General features: G+C 40.1%; 1 protein-coding gene across 2 annotated transcripts; it reads right to left on the bottom strand.

Annotated features, from left to right (window-relative positions):
* Window positions 1–15,110: 15,110 nt before the first annotated feature.
* nfyba (nuclear transcription factor Y, beta a) lies at window positions 15,111–23,228 on the bottom strand. Of its 2 annotated transcripts, none has more exons than XM_062382918.1 (7): window positions 23,079–23,228; window positions 21,000–21,093; window positions 20,792–20,922; window positions 17,517–17,714; window positions 15,897–15,975; window positions 15,675–15,754; window positions 15,111–15,577 (listed from the first exon to the last, which is right to left on the bottom strand). In XM_062382918.1, the coding sequence occupies exons 2-7, from the start codon at window positions 21,091–21,093 to the stop codon at window positions 15,545–15,547; spliced, it is 615 nt and encodes a 204-aa protein (XP_062238902.1). In that variant the 5' UTR covers window positions 23,079–23,228; the 3' UTR covers window positions 15,111–15,544. The 2 variants fall into 2 exon arrangements, with proteins under 2 accessions (XP_062238902.1, XP_062238903.1); XM_062382919.1 differs by lacking the exon at window positions 23,079–23,228 and adding an exon at window positions 22,787–23,072.

Genomic DNA, 23,228 nt, shown 5'->3' with positions numbered 1-23,228 from the left:
TTGTTCCACATTAATCACCTTAACAAATCTGCGGAATTTCTTTTAATTGTAATCGTAGCATGCCAAACTACAACAATCATTGAAGAACATATAATATTACTTGAAAACAATGGGGAGCCAAAGATCCCCTACCTATTACAGGAAGACACCTTCAGCAAAAACAAACTAAGGTCCTTTTCAGACCTGGTATTAACAACCACCCAGACAGATTCAATCACAAGTGGACACAAATGAAAATACACAATTATATTGTTTCTGCACATGAGGACCTTATGATGTTGTTTGTGCCCTAAAGTATCCATATTCACAGTGTTTGTATAAGAGTGCGTTTTTTTTTGTGTAGGCATGAGCGAGCAAGCAAGAGAGGTGTATGCAGAAGGCAGGACATAACATATTCTGCAAATACTCACAATTAACCAAGGAATAATTTAAAAATTCCAAGTTCGTTTTCCCCAGTTGGATTCTGTGTAATTGTCGTTTGGGCTTAAGAACGCAGATAATCTTCAGCTCAAACTCAACATCAAATTTCAAACTGATGCAGAAGGCACAATAGTCCCCTTACATTTAATCAAAAATTTCCTAAATAGGACACCTGTGTGTGTTTGTGTGTGTGTGTGTGTGTGTGTCTGTCTGTGCGTGTGTGTGTGTGTGTGTGAGAGAGATGGAGAGAGAGAGAGAGAGAGAGAGAGAGAGAGAGAGAGAGAGAGAGAGAGAGAGAGAGAGAGAGAGAGAGTTATTTATGTTAACTTCTAATATAAATTTTGTCTTCTGGTATGACTACTGTATTTCGTTGTAGTCCCTTAAAACCGTGCATCTTCCGCTTCTGCAAATATTTCACAATAAACACCTTATACAAACACATTGGAGTGCTTTTATTTAGAAACGGGTACAGGAAGTGTCCCTGGAAGAGCAGCGCTACTTTAGTGGCTGAACCATGGCTGAACCGTAGGCAGTGTGGACACTTTCATTTGTTAGCATGAGCTCCAAAACGAAAAGAAAGCCGTTCCGTAGCTAGTGTTGCCCGGGTATAATCCTGGTTCGTGCTCTATCACCAGGTCTCGCAGAGATAATAAAAACTATAAGCCTCAGACACCAGGCCCTCTCCTCTCATGTTAACCCCTTGTAATAATCCACCTTCAGACCTCAGAATGGTGCTCCACATTATAACCTTTGCCCTCAGCAATATTCAGGCCAATAATTGTGAATATGCACTTTCACATCCGCAGACATGTAATGAATCTCCTTAGATCCTCTTCGCAGCTCAGCTGATGGTGTTCTTCTACCATCTCTTCTTACAAACCTCCAGATTCTGCAGCTATACCAGCATTTTTAAAGATCTATTAAACCCTGATTAAAAAGTAAGTCATGCATATAACTGGTGGCGGTGGTATAGTATTTACCATTGCAATACCCATTTCCCCTGTGTGTCTCTGGCTCTCCCCCTACATCTTTGCATGTACTGCACCTTAATGGAATCTCTCTATTAGTATTGCAAATATTTTTCTTGATTCTTATTAGCGGTCTCTGCATCTACAGTCATGATTCTGCCCTGACCCGAGGTCTATTTTGGTTCTTCTTTATTGACTCTTTGGTTTATTGACTTTTACCTTGGTTTCTGTGTTTAGATTTTGTGTTCATTCTGTGTTTCCTGTTTTATTTTGAAGTAGTTCTGATCTCCCTCATACGTTTCTGTTCTGTTTACTTCCTGCCTTTGTGTTTACCTCCAGTTTAGATTGAAGTTCTTGATTTATTTCACATGTTTGTCCAGTGCCACCTTTCGCTAGTTTGTCATCATGTCAGTTTGTATTTAAGTCAAGTCCTCAGTTCTATCTTTTTTGATTCGTCTGTTTAGTTATGGTCTGTTTAGTTGCTGTTGTGTTTTAATTAAGTTTGTGCCTACAGAGATACTGTCACATCCCCTTTTATTGTTATGTTCTTACATCATCCTTGTTGTTGTTCTCAGTCCTGAGTTGAAAACAAATACACTTTCTAGTTCAACCTTTCCAGGTTTCATGTTTCTTCATTTTTTAGAAAAACAAGTCTACCGCCTCTCGACTAAAGCACTGCGCTCCTAGAATTCAGGCTTACTTGTTGTCCCTAAGGTCTCTAAAAGTAGAGTTGAAGCCAGAGCTTTCAGCCATCAAGCCCCTCTCCTCTAGAATCATCTCCCACTTTCAGTTGGGGAGGCAGACACCATCTTTACGTTTAAGAGTAGGCTTAAAACCTTCCTTTATGATAAAGCATATAGCTAGAGCCGGTCCAGGCTTGTCTTAGACCTGCTCTTAGTTATGCTGCTATAGGTCTAGAAGGTCGGGGGACACATGACACAAGGAGCTTCTCTTCCCAGCTTCTCCTTCCTCTTCTCCATCCTCTTCTCCACATCAAAGAAATGAATATCTCATCAATACATGTTAGTGACTTAACTTCTTCCCCGGAGTCCTTTTGCCTTATCGTCCGCAGATCTGTGGGGTGTGTTATGCTGAAATTATATAGCGCATTTGAAGAGACCGAAGGACCATTATGGGGACACACAACATTTAAGAAGAACCAGTTTGTAACATAATGGAAATTAAATTAATTGACGAGTTATTGTCAGTAATGGTATGAGTAGGCATATTGTAGATCAAGCAGTCTGGTTGAAAATAATAGTCCACCTCAATCATGATCCACCACTGCTATCCACGATCAGCTGGCAAAATGATCCATGCGCCTACTCTTAAACTTACAGATGGTGTCTGCCTCCCAAGCTGAAAGTGGGAGATGACTCCACAGGAGAGGAGCTTGATAGATGAAAGCTCTGGCTCCTACTCTACTTTTAGAGACTTAAGGGACGACAAATAAGCCTGAATTCTGGGAGCGCAGTGCGTTGATAAGGTACTATAAGCTCTTTGAGGTATAATGGTGCCATATTATTAAGGGCCTTCTAGGTGAGGAGGAACATTTTAAATTATATTCTAGGGTTAACAGGAAGCCGGTGCAGCGAATCTAAAACAGGGGAAATGTGGTCTCTTTTCTTGCTTCTTGTCAGGACACGTGCTGCAGCATTTTGGACAAACTGCACAGATGTTAACAACTTACTGCTGAAGCCTGATAATAAGGAATTAAAATAATCAGGTCTGGACATTGGTGGTTATGGTTTTGTAGACTTTACAGTACAGTTTTACATTCACCCATTCGCAGACACATGTATACAGTACATCTATTAGCAGAACTTTGTAGTTCTATAAGGGCAATTCAGGGTTCAGCTTCTTGCCCAAGGACACTAAGGCATGCAGATGGGGACGACTGGTGATCGAACTGTCGACCTTCAGTTTGAAGGACAACTGCTCTACCCTTCAGCCACAGCCGGCCTTAGTAGGATTCTTAGCTGTTCTTGAGATTTCTGAGGTTGATGATGCATAGCATCAATTGAGGGCAGGAGATGGTAGATTATATTTTTGAGAGTTAGAATTTAATCGTTCATAAACAAATTCATAAAGACATGGCTATTCAGGAATGTGGGAATACCTGATTGTGACTCTCTCTCAGCCTGTTTACAGTGCTGAAGATAAACCTGGGGTTGTTGTTGTTTTCTTCTATTAATGTGGTGTAATAGGCATATCTTGCTTTGTTGAGGGCCTTCTTTTATACTCTAACACTATCTTAACAGGATGGGTGATTTTCAACATAGTTCCTTTCTAGTTTTCTTGATGCTGGTTTTAATACATTTGTGTTGGAATTATACCATGGAGCTAATTTAACATGTTTTACATGTTTCTTTTTTAGAGAATCTTATTTTAATCGTTAGACTGCAGTGCTATCAACAAGATTGGCATTCTCTGTGGAACTAAGGTTTTTAAGGAATTCTGCAGTTAAATTGAGGGAAATTACTGAGTTAAATGTATCTGGAATAATTTCCTTAATTTTGCTCCAACACTACCAGGTAGATGTCGGGAAATGAATGGCATGTAGTCTGATAATGAGAAGTTGCAGGCTATTAAATCATGGTCGGCTAGAATCGAATAATGTGGAAGTACTATTAGATGTTAAATTTGACACGATAGGTCAGGTGTGTGGTTACAACAATGAGTGGGTTGGCGTACACTGACTTAGTCAAATATTGAAATAATTGCAACACTAATGTTGTCATTATTATTATCAACAATAATATTTGAGTCACCGACAATAATAATTGTTTCTGTTTTTAGGACTAGGTTTGATTAAAAAAAAAGGAAATTCAGAATAAGGCCCCGGAACACGGTAAACTATAGCAAATATTATTGCCTGTTTTTATTTCTTGGATGGGTTGGGAAGACTAAGTACAAGACTTTCAAATGAGTTTAAGTTTAGTTTAGGTTTCAGAGTAATTGGTGAACTGGAGTTAAAAATAGCTGCAACCCCACATCCTCTCTCTGGGAATGTGTGTATTTATATGACTGGGGGGACTACATTAATTTAGGCTGACATATTCTTCAGGATGCAGCAAGGTCTCAGTGAGAAACAGTAAATTAATATTGTGATATTAGACTAATTCATTAACTAAAACAGCCTTTGATGACAATGATCTTACATTTAAGAGTCCCAATTTAATTGTCTCTTGTGTTGTTGCAGAGGTTCTGTTAATTTTAATTAGTTTTTTAAAATTTAAATAATTGAATGGGATGCGGGGCAGACACAGTCTGGGGTTGTGGTTGTGTGACTGATCCAGAGGGAGCGCAGAGACGTGTATAGGACCACAACTCATCCTCCTGGGCCCAACCCTGGATTGTCATTTTGGGTTCATAAACTGAGCTATATTCCTAGAGAGCCGGGGTAGGATGAATGCTGTCTCTTCTCACAAGACGAGGTTTCCTAAAGAAAGTTTTCCAATTTTCTACAAAGCCCTAACCGTTTGTAGGACACCACCTCAACAGCCAGCGGTTGTTCACTTAAGAGGGACACCATCAAATAGTGTGCTTTTGGGCATTCAATACATTTGGCCATTCAAAAATGTATTGGATATTAATATGAATAATATTAGTCTTGGACTAAAATTACCTTTGCATCAAGATTTTCCAATCACAATTTAGTTAAATCCCGCACTAGACATAATTTGTGTCCAGGAAACCATTCCACAAATTTTGATAAAACAAACTGGTGTGCATGCTTCAGCCAAGGTATACACAACATTTCAAAACATAAACAATCAGTTGCTTATATCTTTGGATGAATTCCAGGGTGTCAACTTCTTTGGGTATTCGATGTTTAATACATACAACAGAGAGAAAATGTAGCTCAGGACCAAAATGGGGGTGTTGATGGCAACATTAACAATTTCTTAAACAACAGATGGATTGAGTCATCCATCACCTAAAGACTTGGTAATAAACCAAATTCCTTTATCAGCACCCACTTTATTTTTGCTCTGGACCTTTTCTTAGCCTAACATCTATACACAAAAGAAGATTTCTGTGAATCCAATCCACATTGTACTGAGCACCATTTCAAATCAACAAACTCCAAGGGCCATATTTAAAAAGATTCTTTGTACTAAGAGTAGCTCCTTATCTATTCAGTTTAGAAGCGTACCTCTTATCCGAACAAGTTAATTATTTTAGAAAATCCTAAACATTCAAAAATACTTTCCCCAATAAAACGGAAATATTCAACAGGTAGCCTTTGGTTGGCATGGAGAACCATTGACTTTGCACCACGCAGACTCCTTGACCTGTGGGTGACAGAAGTCCTATTCCACGACAACTCTCCACACAAATGCAGTCTCCTTAGACCTTGACCCAGAGTTCAGTACAGCTCCTCTCCATAGTAACTCCTGGTGCAGGCGGACCCAGCTTCTCATTCAACGGCTTTACTTCTCGTCCCACAAACACAGACATGCTGCGAACAAAATGCTGGGCTAATGATTGGGCTAACATAAGCAGTGTGCGGCAGCATGCTTTTATGAACAACCTTTTTTCAAAAAAAGATCCTCTCCTCGGCTGACTTCCCCAGTGGTGTCCACAGTACAGCCAGTTGTCCTTCTCTCTTCTGGAAAACAGAAAAATACTACCCAGTTATGTTTATTTGTGCATTACGTGCATCACCCATTACCCTGCCGCATGTCCTCGATCTCCACTCTCCTGCTTACATACGCTCACTTTACCACAATAATAAACATCAACACTAATCAGAACTTACACGTACAGAACTTCAAGTTTACTTTGTATTCGATTTACTCATAAGTTTAGGATACACATACTTATCGGGATATCCCAGTTAGTCTGTGTTTTCGGCCACCACCACAAATTGTTTTAAGATATGCACTGAACTAAGGAGCTGTATATGAGAATCCAAATATCTGAATGAGAGGCTCTGGACTCACTTTTGTAAAAAAACACAGGTGTCAAAGTGCTTTAAACAAAAACACCTGCACCTCTTTTGACCCTGTTAAAAGAACATTTTTTTGTAATTTTTCTTACTCTTCTTGAGGGTTAAGGGCAGAGGATGTCTCACCTTGTTAAAGCCCTATGAGACAAATTGTGATGGGATTAGAATTAACAAATGGTAACTCTGGTAACACTCAACCTTTCTATTCAAATGAAGGATTGAAATAAGATATTGATAATAAGCCATTCTCTGGTTTTAGTTTTTCTGGTCAGAAACAAGTCTTTATCGTGTCAGCTGTATATGGCCAGGACTGGCTGACATCTGACATTGCAGAGCAGTCCTGTTATACCACGCACCCTGGTAAAAATGTTTCTTTTGGGTGTGCGACTGTTAAAAAGTCTTAGCCACACCCTCTCATGTCCGGCATTTGGAATTCCTCAGCTGTGAGCTCAGCCACTCGATGTTGGCCGACACTCTGCTGGTTTTGTCCATTCTGTGGGCCCAGGACAGCACTCCCTCGCCTCATTAGCTTGCTACAATCAGGCAGGTATGCAAGGAATGTGAGTGTGTATTATTCCTCCTACCCCCCCCCCCCCCAACTCCCCACAAGAAACCTCCTCAGCAACTCCTCTGTCTTCTTGAAATACAACTTCCCCCTCCACCACCATCCTCTCCTCACACTTCACATCAGAATCAAATCAAATTTTATTTGTATAAACCATATTCACAAAAGACCGTTTGCCTCATAGGGCTAACCTATCTGTACATGGTGCAACATCCTGTAACCCTCAAGAAAACCTGTGAGGAAAACCATCCAAAATAGGAAAAGAAAAAGAAACCTCAGGAGTGAGGGGTCCCTATGCCATGTAACAGAGCACATCATAACATACACAAAATTCATGACCAAAGACAACGTCTAATATAAATGGAGAGGTGTATCAATTATTTCTGTAAAAAGCACAGAAATGATGGGCAAGGGGCGGTGGACATGTAAGGCAGAGCAGCATATAAGGCAGAGCAGCAGTTCTAAGCCTATTCTTAAATGTAGAATTGGTTGGAGATGATTTTACTGGAGAGGAGCTTGATAGCAGAAGGCTCTGTCACCCACTCTACATTTGGAGACCTTAGAGAACCACAAGTGTGCCTGTGTTCTTGGAGTGCAGAGCAGTAATAAGACACAATAAGCTCTTTAAAGTATTATGGTTCCATATCATTATGAGCTTTTTAGGTAAATGGTAATGGTAAATGTTTTTTTATTTAAATATCACTTTTCTAGTCTTGAAAACCACTCAAAGCGCTTTACAGTACAGTTTCACCTTCACACACACATTCATACAGTGCATCTATTCGCAGCACTTGTTATTATATGGCGGGCCATTCAGGGTTCAGCATCTTGCCCAAGGACACTTCGGCATGCAGATGGGTCAGACTGGGGCTCAAACTGCCGACCTTCAGGTTTGAGGATGACCACTCTACCCCTCAGCCACAGCCAAGGTGAGGAGTAGAACTTAAAAAATATATATATCATTTTAATAGGAAGCCAGTGTAATGGAGGTTATACGGGAGAAACGTGATCTTGTCAGGACATTTGCTGCAGCATTTTGGAGAAGATAAAAAGTCTTTAAAGACTTACTTTTGTAGCCTGTAACAATTCTCGCAAAACATCCCCCCTACACATATCTTCCCACCCATGGCTCCCCTCCTTACCAGATTCAAATGTTTTCTTCCAGACTCTGGCAGAGCTTTCTGAAATTCTTTAGAGACATGGTACCAATCGCAGGGAGATAACATTCCGATTCCTCCCCCTGATTTACTGGATTTTTGTTATTTGCTCTAACCAGATATATTGTGGGTAACCCTAACAACTGCGTCAAAGAGAGGTTTCACTTCTGCATGTATAGATCTGACTGATACTGTCATAAAACATATTCATTAATTCTAAACTGTAATCATTAAGCTCTAATTCGTAAAAGGCTGCCAGTGATAAAACGTTTAAATTACACAATACAAATATAAAAATCAACATTGTGGGACAGTGTTTATCTGAACATATGTTGTTGGCTACTATATTAAGCTACCCTCCAGCATTTTCTTTTTAAGCTACCCTCCAGTATTAAACAACATTAGACCTTAAGATAAATAAAGTGCTCTCGAAAGCCAAAGTGCTCTCGAAAGCCAAACGTTTTTAAGGAATAGGAAGTGGAATAATTGGTTTCATTCCACTTGGTCAAGCGACAGTCGGTTTTTACTATGTTTCTTTCTCTTTTTAGGGCATGCCATTATTCTTTTCTTACTATTCTCTGACTAGTCTACTCCTGCTCTCTTGTCTATCCCTGACATGTGTATCTTACTCACACAATGAAGAATAACATCTTTGATGTGATAGTAGTATAAAGATATCTTTGCATCTTTTTGTGTTGCTGGTTAGTGTCAGCCAGCTGTTAACATTGTAAAAATTTGATACTGCAGAATAGAGGCAGCATAGTTGATCCACCAAAAGGATTACGTTTGTGTAAATCAACTTAACAAAGACAGACTCAGTCAATATTTTAATAATATTTCAATGGTGAGACAAAAAAGTGGAACAATAATATTAATTTCATACCATGAATTTTTGATATGTTAATGAGTGAAGTGAGAAAAACGAATGTTTCATCAGGAGAATGTTCTTCAGCGTTTTGCGCTGTTCGGCTGTGGGAGGAGGTCTGACATGAGAGTAATAGTAGGACACAGACCATTCCACACCTTGTTATCAGAAGCCTGGTACCAAGTGGAGCTGCATCTGGAGCCTGACGTACATTAAGTGTGTGTGTGTGTGTGTGTGTGGGGGGGGGGGGTGTAGGTGTGTGAGAAAGAGAAAGTTGTTGATGTAGGAGCCTACAGGCAAATACCATAAGGTCTAATGTTACATATCCTTGCAGGGTGAACAGGGAGGATCTATGGTCAAAGGTTCAGGGTTAAAAGAAGGAAGGAGGTGATGTAGGAAAAAATAAGGATGATTTGGAGTGCTGAGGAATTTCTTATATGCCACTATATACATTATATCTGTACAGGAGAATATTTCCTGTCTAATTCCACACATACTCCCTTCTCTCTTTAAGCAGTACCCAAGGTCAGGTTATAGATAAAGGGCCAACCAACAGATAATTTTAGTATCTAGGCTTAGCGACCTGCATATCTAACTCAGATGCGCCAGACAGAGAGGCACCAACTGTAATTTTTTGGAGTATTTCACCAGTGGCACGCCATAAGGAGAGCGTGGTTTAGCAATGCATATTTAGGCCTAACTATCCAATAGGATGCCAACCTACATGTAACATAGAGACTTGGGGCAATTCAAGCTTTAATGTATGTGCTGTTAGAATGGGGGATGCAAGTAGCGGAAGATATATGGGGAGGCTGTGGGAGACATCTCCAGACTTGAGGGGGACAATTGCTCATGTTACTCTGTTATTGTTTGTATATTATTTATCACTTCTGGTCTTGAGGTCTAAGAGGAAGCCATCATCCGGGCAGAGGAGTGTCAGATGAATCAGTGACAGCCAGGGTCAAGTTGATAGTCTGATATATCTGCCCTCGATAGGACACACACACACAGTTATTTGGTGGTGTTGCTACATTGCTACTTTTCTGACTTACATCACAATCTGGTTGGCCACATTAAATAAACTTTCCACTGAATTCAACAAGTTACCTCCTCCCTTTTGTTATGCTGTTAGTTTTATGTCAAAAGTTGCAAGCACAAAAACACATGCGCTTGAGCAAATTATATTATTTCACATTCACAGATATTATCTTCTTATAGCAGAATTTAAGTCGTCAAGAGAGAGAGAGAGAGAGAGAGAGAGAGAGAGAGAGAGAGAGAGAACATTCTGGTGTGGGTTATTGTGTTATGGCAGATTTGAGTTGCACTTTTCTAACAAAGTATTAGAAGAATACTATTCTATCACTGTGCACTGCATTTAGGGGCAATCTGCTGGTTTAAGATGCAAGTGAGCTTTGAGTGGGATGAGGCAGTGCTAACAGTTTGAAAATTACAGGTATGTCCAAGATGTCCAGAAGATATTATCAGATTCTGGCCATGATTCGAGCTGTTGTTCCAAATTTAGTTTGCCATGTATCAAAAATCTGTTTGAGGGAAAGTCCGCTCTCTGGAGCAGGTGCATGTGTGAACCCAAACAACACCAAGAAGGACCAGTGTTGGACCATCAAGCTTGAACATGAGCACCTCAAAGGAGGTAAGGTTGTTACCGGCTATTAGATCACAATTCAACTGATTCTTCTGGACACTGATAAGGCTGCCACCAAGGCCACAGTCCCTAGGTCGGTTAAATAAGTTATAGTCTGGAGAACACAATTCAGCAAGCTGTGTGAGTTAAACAAAGATCCTGTTAAAGACATAACATCCAAATCAGTTGAGAAGATACAATCATTTAGAATAAATCAATTTAATCTGAGGGTTAATCTGAGGGTTCAAGATGTGACTGAGCTTTGAGCGGGATAAGGCAGTGCTAGTAGTTTGAAAATTACAGTTAAAACACACATTTTAAAGAGTCTTATGGGACAATTTTGTCCTTTATGTTATTTATAGTACCTTAATACAAAGAAATGGTGAATGGGGGGATGGGGGGGGGGGGGGCACCAACAAATGCCTAAAACTGCTGAAAAGGAGGAAGAGGAAAGGGAGGAGGCTGTGTTGTGTGTGTCTTTTTTGGGAGTTGCTCCTCAGACAGAAGATAAATCTGCAGCAAGTGTATTGTGAGTGTGTGTGTGCGTGTCTGTCTGTCTGTCCACGAAGGGATGTAGGAGCCTACAGGCAAATACCGCAGTGTGCTGTTTATTCAAAGAGTGGGAGTGGCTCAGGAAACCGCCAAAAGAAGCTTCCCGAGGAAAAGGCAACAGGCGATCCCAACCGTTCAATAGAAGGAAATGAGCCATATGGGCATGGGCCTGAGGGAGACCACATCCAGCTCAGTGGCCCTGATGTGGGGCCACCCACAGGAAATATGACATTTAAATTTAACATTTCATGCACTTCAGATATTTAGATGATCAAAAATAAAGGTACAATAAAACACTAAGTCAGGGAATAAATTTGATTATCTAGATAAGAAAGAAAAATTATTCAACTTCCCAGTAAATCCCGGTCTTCCCCATCTGCATGCTAAGTATCCTTGGGCAAGATGCTGAACCCCAGATGGCCCCTAATATATTGAATAGATGAATTGGAAGTTGCTTTTGATTGAAGTGTCAGCTAAATAACATGTGCTTTAATTAGTGCGGAAGAAGGAACTTGTCCTATGTTCTACAATAGGAAGCGTTTAGTTTAAAAAGGCATAGAGGTATTGATACCTGATCTACTGAGTGGGCCACATGGTTTTCATAGTACTGCCATACAAACCAGTAGCCAGTCAGATTTACCTTGAGCCTTAGCCCCCCAAGTTCGGTCTGTGTCATTGTATCATTGATTACAAGGCAATAACACCTGATGATGCAAAGGGAAGTTATGACACACGGAACTTCTCTATCCAGCTTCTCCTCCCTCTTCTCCATCCTTATCACATCAAAGTGATGTTAAATGCTGCTTCATTTAACTTTGACTTTAATTTTAACTATGTTATATGTTATACATATATTCATATTTTATATAATTTAATATTCACTTGACTGTGTTATATGTTATATGTTACAATGTTATGTTATATGTTATGTCACATAGTATGTTATTTTTTTTTAATTTTGTAAAGTCGCCTACAGCGTAGATGTTTGCATGCCATGTCATAAGAATTTCTCTGCTCCGATGACGCTGTCATTGGTGCATGTGACAATAAAATTTGATTTTATTTGAATTTATTTGAAGTAATTCATATCACATCAATACATGTTTCTGACTTGACCCCTTCCGCGGAGTCCCTGTGCCTTATCGCCCGCAGCTCCAGGGCCGCAGCTGTGGCCACATCAACATGGATTGCGATTTATGGATCCTGGTCGGTGGTCCCGCTGGTGGATCCAGTGTTGTGGATTCTATGTCGTGCTGGCTAATCGGAGTGGGAATGGCGGATCCTTCGTCGCCTTTTGCGTCAGATAATGGTGGTGGACCAAGGCCGAGTTGGCAGCTGATGATGGATCCTAACTGGCGGAAGTCCAATGACTGTGGACTATAGTGGCATCCGATCTTGATGGTGGATCATAATAAGCTGGCTATTGACCATATACTATGATTGCAGCAGGACTGTTTGATATATAGTATTTCCACTCCGATACTTGACCATTACTGACAATAATCCATCAATTCATTGACCTTCAGTTATCCTTAAAATGTTTACCCTCATCATTGCTGCTAAAAACTTTAATCTTGATATTTTCCTCTACACTTGACATATATTGCCTTTCTGTCTGTCCTAACTATGTTGGTAGTTCATTTGTCTTGTCGATCAAGGCAGTACAGATAAGTCAACACACACTAAATGTTCAAGGCTGAAAACTTGCTATAAAGCAAGATTATAAAGCAGATTTGACTGATTTTACTCTGTATTTATTGCAATTGTTAGTATTTTAATGAATGCTGATTGATTAACTGCAATTGAAGATTTTCTGGCTGGGCCACACTTGATGGGCGGCATGTGTGGCGAACGTATGAAATGTCGGAATAGCCGGATTTTTCTTCCAGCGAGTTGAGGCCATTTTCTTCACATACTGCATGCAGTTCACAGCAAAACCTAGAGTGAAAATTATCTTTCACCAGTTTCAATGTCTATATCAGACCATAATTTAATAACCTTCGATTTTCAATAACTGAATATAGGCCACTAATAAAAAACTCATTTTCACAAATGAGTTAAAACAATTATCAAGAAAACTAGAAAGGAAGTGGCGCTCCAGCAACCATGTTGAAAACCTCATAGACTGGAAGAATAGTGTTAAAGAATATAAAAAGGCTCTCCACAAAGCAAGAGCCGCCTACTATTCAAAACTAATAGAAGAGAATAAAAACAACCCCTGGTTTCTCTTCAGCACTGTAGCCAGGCTGACAGAGAGTCACACCTCCACTGAACCAGGTATTCCTCGATCCCTAAATAGCAATATCTTTATGACCTTTTATAATGATAAAATTCTAACTATTAGAAATAAAATCAACCATGCCCTCAATTGGCATTAATACCCTCCCAACAACAGAGATCTCAGAAACGGCTGAGAATCCTACCCATTACTTAGACAGCTTCTCTCTGATCACCTGTGATCAGTTTTCCAAAATAATCTCAGGTTCTAAACCAACAACCTGTATCTTAGATCACATTCTTACAAAATTACTTCAGGAAAATCTGCCCCTAATTGATAGTTCATTACTTAACACATCAATCTTTCATTATCATCAGGTTATGTACCACAGTCTTTTAAAATAGCAGTAATCAAACCCCTTCTCAAAATACCCAACCTAGAGCCAGAGGTTTTAGCCAATTACAGGCCAATATCTAATCTCCCCTTCATGTCTAAAATCGTAGTAAAAGTTGTAGCCAATCAGCTGTGCGAGTTTCTCCAGGAAAATAATATATATGAAGACTTTCAGTCAGGGTTTGGAGCCAATCACAGTACAGAGACCGCCTTGGCAAAAGTCACTAATGACCTTTTAATAGCCTCAGATCAGGGACTTGTGAGTGATCTTCGATCCTGATTTATCCTTTAATAGTCACTTAAAACAAATTTCTAGGAACGCCTTTTTACACTTGCGTAATATCTCAAAAATCAGACATGTCCTTTCGTAAAAAGATGGCATTCCTGTTAACTGACTCCATTTATTTGTTTTAAGAAGGCTTTTAGGTTTTTGCGAGTCTGGAAGATAAACAGCTTAATTGTCCCGGCATTGGGCGGCTGTGGCTGAGGGGGTAGAGTGGTCGTCCTCCAACCTGAAGGTCGGCGGTTCGATCCCCAGTCTGAACAATCTGCATCCCGAAGTGTCCTTGGGCAAGATGCTGAACCCTGAATGGCCCCCATAGAATAACAAAGTGTTGGGATAGATGCACTGTACGAATGTGAGTGATTGGGTGAATGTGAAACTGTAGTGTAAAGCGCTTTGAGTGGTCATCAAGACTAGAAAAGCGCTATATAAATATAAATCCATTTACCGTTTAGTACATAGCCTCTTTTTTATTCAAGGATATACGGTAGTCATACCACAAACTTCCGCTAGGCTGCAGGCAGTCACGCTCTGAGTGAATAACAGACGCCCACAAAACAGATCAGTGACACAGCCATCACGCAATGCACACACACCTGGTGTACTGATGTCTACAATATTCAGTCCTCTCTTTTTTTCTAAACTAACCACAGATTTGTGACTATCCTGCTTTTATGATAGACGTAAATAAATCACAACCACTGTCCTGCTACTATTAATGATGAAAACTGATCATAGACATTCAACTGTCACTGACATTATGGATCATTATGGAGCGCTGTACATGGCTGCTCACTGCTCTGTGTATCCTGCACCAGATGGGTCAAAAGCAGAGATTAAATTTCCCTACCTACCTGAGTGTGCCTTTGCATGTCTGTGCATGTGTTTGGGACTATTAAATGTATCTTAATCTTAACATAAAGTACAACTTTCCCATCTAAAACCTCTCACCAAACGCCTGAAGGACTTTTTTAGTGCCGTTTCCTTGCAGAGTGGGAAAATGCAGTGTTATCCCTTTCCAGTTGCAATTGCATAGCTTGAAAAGACTAATTCCATATTCTTATCAAACTTGGTAATAATAAAAAGGTGAAAGTTTCAACAACACTCAAGTATTTATTCAAAGGATTCACATGACATTAAAGCACATCGTAAATTTTCTTTGTGAACTTACAAAAGAGCTGTATGATCTGATCTGACAGCAACATCTCTACTCTCAACTCACGAGAAAAGAATAAGTACAAGCAAACACATACACACAAAAAATTCCAACACTAAATCCTGCATAAGACTAGCCTTTAAATAAAGCCTCAAATTGGCCAGCTGCTTAGGAGACACTCGAAAACTTTTGGTACCTCACAACTGAAAACAACACTTTGTACTCTACAGGTATTGTTTTCTCTGTACGTAAGGGTTTGTGTAGATGCCTCTTCCTCCGTCCTCCCTGTCTGGCCACCCTTACTCCGTGGCAGGGCTTAGGTCATCAGACGAGTGTTGAGCCCCTGTGTTCATGCTCGGAGTATGTCCTTGTCATGAAAACTGGATCTGTTGTACGGTGGGAATCTGGAACACAGCAACACAGTTTAGTTGGAGACAGTGTGAATCATTCTCAATCATCCATCAGTAAGGAGAGCAGCCACTGCCTCAGTAGGGATTCTACCTGTTGATATGAAGTGGTATACACCATGACGTTCTGCTGCTGTCCATCAGCTGTGATAATCCCGGCTGGCAGTGGATTTGCTGATGAAGGAAGAAAATGTAGATTAATGAGAATGAACTTGGATTATCAAGGACAAATTGACAATAGCAAAGAGACAAATGCTGAACCAACTAGAATGAATTCGAAAATATTTACTATAAAAACCTGACTAGTTGTACTTACTGAAGCCATCATCTGTGAGATCCTCTCCCAGGCTGTCTCCCACCGCCACCCCAGGCATCCCCTTCTCCCCCTTCATTGCCTGGAAAAGCACCATATGAGCACATAGCATTGTTATGCACACGTGAGCACAATAATACATGGAACTAAAGAAGAACATGGCGTCATCTGTTAAGAAACTAATCCTTATTTCAGGCCTTTCCAGTGGACTTGAGTTTGTTCATTAAAACCAGATTAAGCATCAAACCAGGTGTATCTATTGTATTGTATTTGGCTGCAATTTTGTTTACATAGTGGTGAGTAGATGAGTGAATTAAAATTTTTGCTTGGCATCAAATGGTGTGGTCTATGCATAATTTCTAATTTGCATTCACACTGCAGTAAAAGAAAATCTGTAATGTGGCCCGCATCATCACACCATCCACATGTCTGAGAACAGTTCAGGATGAAATATAAGATTAGAACACAACAGACAAAATTTCTGTTTTGGTTACTGAATAGAAAATGCCAAAATCTTACTTTGCCAAGTTCAACCAATCTGGTGAACATGAAAATGTTCATTTTGAATGTAAAACAGATTGGTCTTTTATTGTTCTGGTGTGACAGCAATATGTTTCCATAGCTTCCACATCCTGATGGCAAGGCCAAAAAAAATTGTGATTTCCATCCATGACATCATTGAGTAGAATGGCATTCTCAAGGGCAAGACATTTGGTTTTATATATTTGGATAGAGCAAATCTGATGACAGCTAAATGTTATTAAGGCCGAAACAATTTTTTTAAAGGGGACATATTTACAATATATACACTTTTGCAGTGCTTCTACACGTTAATGTGGGTATCTGGCATGTCTACAATCTCAAAAACTCTGGCTCCGGGGATCGAGACGGCCCGGCCCCCCGGTTAGCAAGCTAACACTATGCTCGTGCTCCGGGCCCCACCCTCTCCCCGGGGAGACGGCGCAGACGTCCGGGGGCTCTCTGCCTCGACGATCGGCATGTTTATGCTTGCGAGCACTGGAGGAATAGCTACCGGTTCAAACCGATATGGTTGCAAGATTGTATCTTTGTCTCCAGTAGCCATATTTCTACAGAGGTAATGCTCCCTTTTTAGATAAAAAGGGTGCTGTTTAAATAATCCTTGTGGTATTTTGAACAAAATATGTTACATACATTTCATTAAGACCCCAAGGAACTGTATCAACCGTGGTAAAATGGGCATACAATATTTTTTGTATAATTGTATCCCAAAAGGCAGAGAATTTCCACCGATTCATTATCACATTGATTCATATAAGGTCACTGTGCCCTTTGACTACCGTTATATAATCACTTCACCTCGAGTCCAAGTGACTTCTCATTAAAAATTGAAGACATACCCTAAATCAGTCTTGAAATATTACATTACATGTACATGTTTGCTAAATTTTAAAGAATTGCATTGAGATGTTCCTGAGATATTACATTCAATAGGCAAATTGTGTTTGAGAGGCCACATATTCTAATCAGGTCATCCATGAGTCAAGTGATTTGTGCCAATGGGAATAAAATTCCCTGACGGAAGTCCTGATATATCACATTCACAAGAACGTGAGTTCACTGTGACCTTGAATTATATCTCACCTCTCTGAACTTTTGCAAGTAGAGCTTCAGCGGCTCCACATACATGTCAAAGCCAAGCGTAGACATGGCAAAAAGGATGTCCTCTCCATTGATGGTCTTTCTCTTCTCCTGGTGGCAGCGCTCGCTCGCCTCTGATGTGATGAAGCTGATGAACTCACTGACACACTCCTGCACACACTCTTTGGCATCTTTTGCTATCTGTTGACAGACAGACACACACATCACAAAATAGTCTTGTAACAATACCAACATTTTTGTTTTGATACTGATATCAATTAATGAATTTCAATTACGGATACTTTTTAGATACTTAAAAAAAAAGGAGAGTTGCTGTATATGAGCCAGTGGTAACAGACTTTTGTTTCTGGAAAAATGATGGTGATACATCTGTCATAGCAGAGGGTTTAATTATGTTGTGAGGCTACCAGTAGTTTGCAAGATAATCCTGGGTTTAAGCTTAATCACAATAAAATGGCAGACTTACAATGTCATTTATGTTAATAATTACTGCTTAAAATGAAAACAATTGTTTTGTTTGTTTTCATGCATGCACAGTAGCTTTTTGACAATGGAAAAGTAGCAGTCATCTTATAGCATTAGGATATTTATAATTTGGATTATTATTAAAATCAAGATCATAACACTTTAACTTTAATAAAACTTACATTCATTCAGGGGCTTTGATGCCTTTAATGGCACTCAGTAGAGTACACAGCATCATGGCACATAATGAACAGGGGTAACCTGTTCATTATATGCCAACCTGAACAAAGTTATCAATTAACTAAACTTCAAGCATGTCTCAGGGACATAAAAACCTGGATGACCATCAATTTTCTCCTATTAAACCCAGATAAAACAGTAAAACCTTAGAGATACTTTTTCTAATGATATAGCTGCGCTAGATGACATTGCCCTTGCTTCCAGTGAAACAGTCAGGAACTTGGTGATCTTCGATCCTGATTTGTCCTATAATTCACACTTAAAACGAGTTTTCCTTTCGCAAAAAGATGCAGAAACACTAGTCCACGTCTTTGTTACATCCAGACTGGATAATTGTAATTCATTATTATCAGGCCTCAGCGGTAAGTTGTTAAACTCTGCAGCTTGTCCAAAATGCAGCAGCACGTGTCATAAGAACCAAGAAAAGAGACCACATTTCTCCAGTATTAGAATCACTACACTAGCTTCCGGTTAAATCTAGAGTAGAATTTAAAATTCTCCTGCTCACCTTCAAGGTCATAATAATATGCCGCCATTATACCTCAAAGAGCTGTTAGTACCTTAACAACCCATTAGAGCACTGCTCTCCAAGAATTCAGGCTTACTTGTTGTCCCTAAAGTCTATAAAAGTAGAGTAGTAGCCAGAGCTTTCAGCCATCAAGCCCCTCTCCTGTGGAATAATCTCTCACTTTCAGTTCGGGAAGCAGACACCATCTGTACGTTTAAGATCAGGCTTAAAACCTTCCTTTTTGATAAAGCTTATAGAAAGAGCCGGTCCAGGCTTGTCTTAGACCTGCTCTTAGTTATGCTGCTATAGTTCTAGAACAGGGGTGTCCAAACTTTTTGTCCCGAGGGCCAAATACAGAAAAAAAATCCCTAGGACTGGGCCACTCACGTGGCAGCGTGACGGCGTTCTGAGGGACAGCTGGAAAGTCAGGGCTGAGAAGTGTAATTCAGTGGGCCATAGCTGACGCCTTTATCCAAAGCGACATACAATAAAGGCCAGCGCATGGTTTTGCAATTGGGGCTGCAACTTTTCACGCAGTTGTGTCGATGGAGTCGTTTCAATTTATGGTTCTCCAAGGGTTGCGCGTGTTGCAAACCAATTCAACACCAGAACACTAGGTGGAATTACGTTTTTTTGTCGAAGACGACCTTAGAGACGCCTTCTTTGTGTGTGGCAGTCGTCGTCGACTGTTTTTTTTACTTTATTACTTTTTCTGGAAGACAAATTTGTCCCTGATCTTTCTCGACAGCTTCGTACCTTCGTCAACCTGCAAACCGACGTTAGCCGAGATGTCCTTCCAGGAATTGCAGCCGATCTGCGTGTCCTTGTATTCTGTCAATCACGGGTTATACAAGTGGTCATACTTTCGGAGCTCTTCTGACTCCGGAAAGGATGTAGTTAGCGGACCAATCACAGCCTTCATTGACCTTCAGTTATCCTTAAAAAATGTTTACCCTTATCCATGCTGCTAAATCATTTATCTTGATCTTTATCTCTCCTTTACACTTGACATCTATCGCACTTCTGTCCGTCCTGGGAGAGGGATCCCTCACATGTGGCTCTCTGTAAGGTTTCTATGTTCTTTTTACCCTGTTAAAAGGCCTTTTAGTAGTTTTTCCTTACTCTTGATGAGGCTTAAGCACAGAGGATGTCACACCATGTTAAAGCCCTATAAAGACAAATTGTGATTTCTAAATATGGGCTATACAAATAAAATTTGATTGATTAATCAATCAATCAAATATACTTGATCCGTTAAAGATAATGATATAATATTTCAAAAACATTGGATTAATTTAGCTAAAGTAATTATATTCTAAGTACATTCTTTTTTCTTACTACATGTAAAATGGTTGACAGGGAGTTAATTCCAGTATAATTTTGAAAACAAATGAAGACTTCATTCCTAAAACAACACTCTGATTTCCAATATAATACCTGACAGTGTTGATGTTTTAACTGGTTAAATGTGATCGTCAAGTTTGTTTGTGAAGAGATCAATAGAGACGAACGTGCACGCTTACACTCACAAACAAAAAGGCTGCAGAGAGGAGAGACGTTCTACCTGCAGATTACTACACAGTGCATTGTGTTGCTCTTAACTTGAGCATGGAAAATTATTGATACAGCAATATATTGTCATCCTGACTTGTGAAATACAATTATCGATATGCTGGCACCAAATATCGTTTGATATTTAGATGTCTATGCCAGTGTCACTACATCATGACTCCTTCCTGCGCTTGTCACAGGAATGAATGTAATGTGAACAGAAGTTAAGTGGACAAAGGTTGAAGATGATAGCAGGATAACAGCGGATAACAGTCCAAGAACTGTCTGGTGAAAGTAAAATACACCGTTAACACCAAAAAACACACAAAGCCATCTGAATTGCCACCATCCTGCGCAAACGCTAACATTGTAAGTCCAGCCTGTCAAGATGAGGCTTTGAGTTATAAAAGATTAGGACAAAAACCTAGTGGACATAAAATACTCAAAAATTAAACAGATTATTCCCACTCCTTCCTTTCTCTCCCTCACAAACCTTTCCAGTCTGAGGAACAGCATTCTTCATGATACGAGCCACATTGGCAATAGGTAGATAAATGTCCTGTTCCCTGTAATTCTCCTTAATCCCGCCATCATCATGGTCATTTAGATTCTCCTCTCCTTCATCTACAGAAAACAAAACACACAGAGTCAGCAGGTCTTCACTTCCTACAGTGATAGCTGTTTTTATACCAGCTCCTCACCATCTTGAGACTGGAGAACATAGTGACTGGATGCCATGTACTCTCCAGTCATCCCAAGCTGGGAAGCATCGGTGGTCGTGCCGTCTCCGTCCATCTGTAATGCAAACACACATTGAATTCTGTATATAAAAGTTATTCTTTTAACTATTTAACTGCTCCTCTCTGTGTCTCTATCATCACCGATGCAGACTGCCAACTGAATCGAGCCAAATCAAGCATGCCCCACCATCTCCACCTGCTCTCCATACATTAAGAAAGTTAACAGTTAGCATGTGTCTGATGCAATGTGTGTGTGTGAGAGTATGTGTGTGTGTCAGCAAAAGAGATTAATGAATGAATCAAGGCAAGCAGCTTTGAAGATTTTACTCATTTAAGAACAGTATCGTTTATTATGTGCTGATCAGTGTTGATATCATGGTGGTCATTTGAAACAACAGTGTGTGTATCAGGGGGTTCTCTGCTCCCACATGGTCACAACAGCAACACATTTTCAAATGGATTAGAGGGGGGGGGGGGGGGTAGGCAGAGACAGGATTCCAGCTATTATCCATCCCCTGTTGTGTTCTCACATTGATTTCTGCTTACTTCAGTATGAAGGGCAACAGGCAGAGAATATTCACAGAAACTCAGAAGGCTCTCACAAGGACATTTGCGTTCACAAATACACCGCATCCGGAGAAACTGAAGAGGATCTCCGGAGTGAAGTGCTAGTCTAGAAGTATCTTAATTGGACACTGGAATATATGCAACTGGTTGGAGTAACTTATACTTTATATTTTTTAAGTACTTGTCCCAATTTATTTTACTGAAGGAAATTACTGAATTATGTTTTCGGTGTCTAGTCTTTTATTTTATTTGAAGAGGGATTTCATTAAATAGTCTTCAAATTATATAAATGTGAGATGAGTCTCAAGCTTGTTTTGCACAGATACAGCTAGTAGAAATGCCTTCAGGAGATACTTTTTACTCGTACACATCGAGTAAAATTCAGAGCCTTTACATTTATACTTCTATTTGAGCAAAGAGGGTGATTCGGTACTTCTACTTGAGTGTTTTTAAACACAAGTATATGTACTTATACTTTAGTAAAAAAAATATCTAAATTTTGACACCTCTGAATGCACAAGTCACTTGAAATGTTAATATTCTTCTAAATCTGTATCGTTTAACGTGTTTGCTTGAGCCAGATTCTTTCTGCAGGCCCCATCATGTCATTAGAGTCATATGGAACTATCATCAATGTTAAGAATAACAAAGATTTATGTCAAACTGTTCAGCCATGAAACTTACCACAGCCATAGAAAACGCAAATACTCTTACTAAACCATTTATTTTCAATAAAATGGAGCGGCTTTCACTTACAATAGTCCACAATTCTTTTGTTTTCTCTGTAGCTGCTAACGTGAGGGAGACCCCTAACAGGACATTAACGTGCTCTTTTTCCATTTGAGATAAGCTTGTTGTGCAGCCTCATTCTGAGCACTGGAATATTAGACACACTCTTCACATTGTCGACAGTTTGGAGGGTTGTGATGAAATGCGTAATCGGGCTCCGACACGACAACTACCTAGTTGAATTGCGTGTTGTATAGCTATAACCTGGGCAATTACTTTTGTCGTTAGCCACACGTTAAACACGTTGATCGCTGCTTAGCTATCGTGTGCTAACCAGACTAGCTTATGTCAGGCGCGGGTAAGCGACATGTTCAGCTAACTAGCCACTTTACTGCTCTCCAATGTACTAAGTTAATGAGTTGAGTGAGGAGAGACTATCGATGGGATGTTACCTTCTGCAGTTAACCAGTTCAGGTACAGACTGTCCGATGAACAAAATTGCACACCGGAGCTGGTGCCAGCACAGACCGCGTTGGCCTGTTCATTGTCGTCGGGAGTAGAGCAAGACGTGGCCCAGGCCGAAATTATAAAGACTTATTTTAAAAGTTTCAACCACTAGATACTTCCTGATAAGCTAGCCTCGTTGACTCAAACAACAAATAAAAAATCAGACTGAGACGGACATTTCCATTCGAGCTAACAAGAAATCGGTTAACGAATCATTGGCCGAAGCCAGGCACAAACCTGCAATGAAGCCCTGGTTGGTTACCTCCCTGAGACGGCTGTTTGGTTGGACAGAAAATGGCTGCGGAAGGACCAGTCCCAGCGCGGAGCCGCGGCTGCACCACCATCTGTAGCCGAGAGGAGGCCGCGCTGCTTTCATGAACTTCTGAT

This window comes from Platichthys flesus, chromosome 23 (assembly GCF_949316205.1).
Source record: "Platichthys flesus chromosome 23, fPlaFle2.1, whole genome shotgun sequence".
Taxonomy (NCBI): Eukaryota; Metazoa; Chordata; class Actinopteri; order Pleuronectiformes; family Pleuronectidae; genus Platichthys; species Platichthys flesus.
Note: the sequence above shows the minus strand (reverse complement) of the source record. Positions and strands in the feature narration are given on the sequence as shown.

Excerpts from the sequence above, each read along its gene's own strand:
- nfyba (XM_062382918.1), bottom strand. The coding sequence starts at position 21,093 with ATGGACGGAGACGGCACGACCACCGATGCTTCCCAGCTTGGGATGACT. Across the intron at positions 17,715-20,791 it reads CTGTTCCTCAGACTGGAAAG|ATAGCAAAAGATGCCAAAGA; the intron begins GTTTGTGAGGGA and ends GTCTGTCAACAG. Across the intron at positions 15,976-17,516 it reads ACTTGCAAAAGTTCAGAGAG|GCAATGAAGGGGGAGAAGGG; the intron begins GTGAGATATAAT and ends GTGCTTTTCCAG.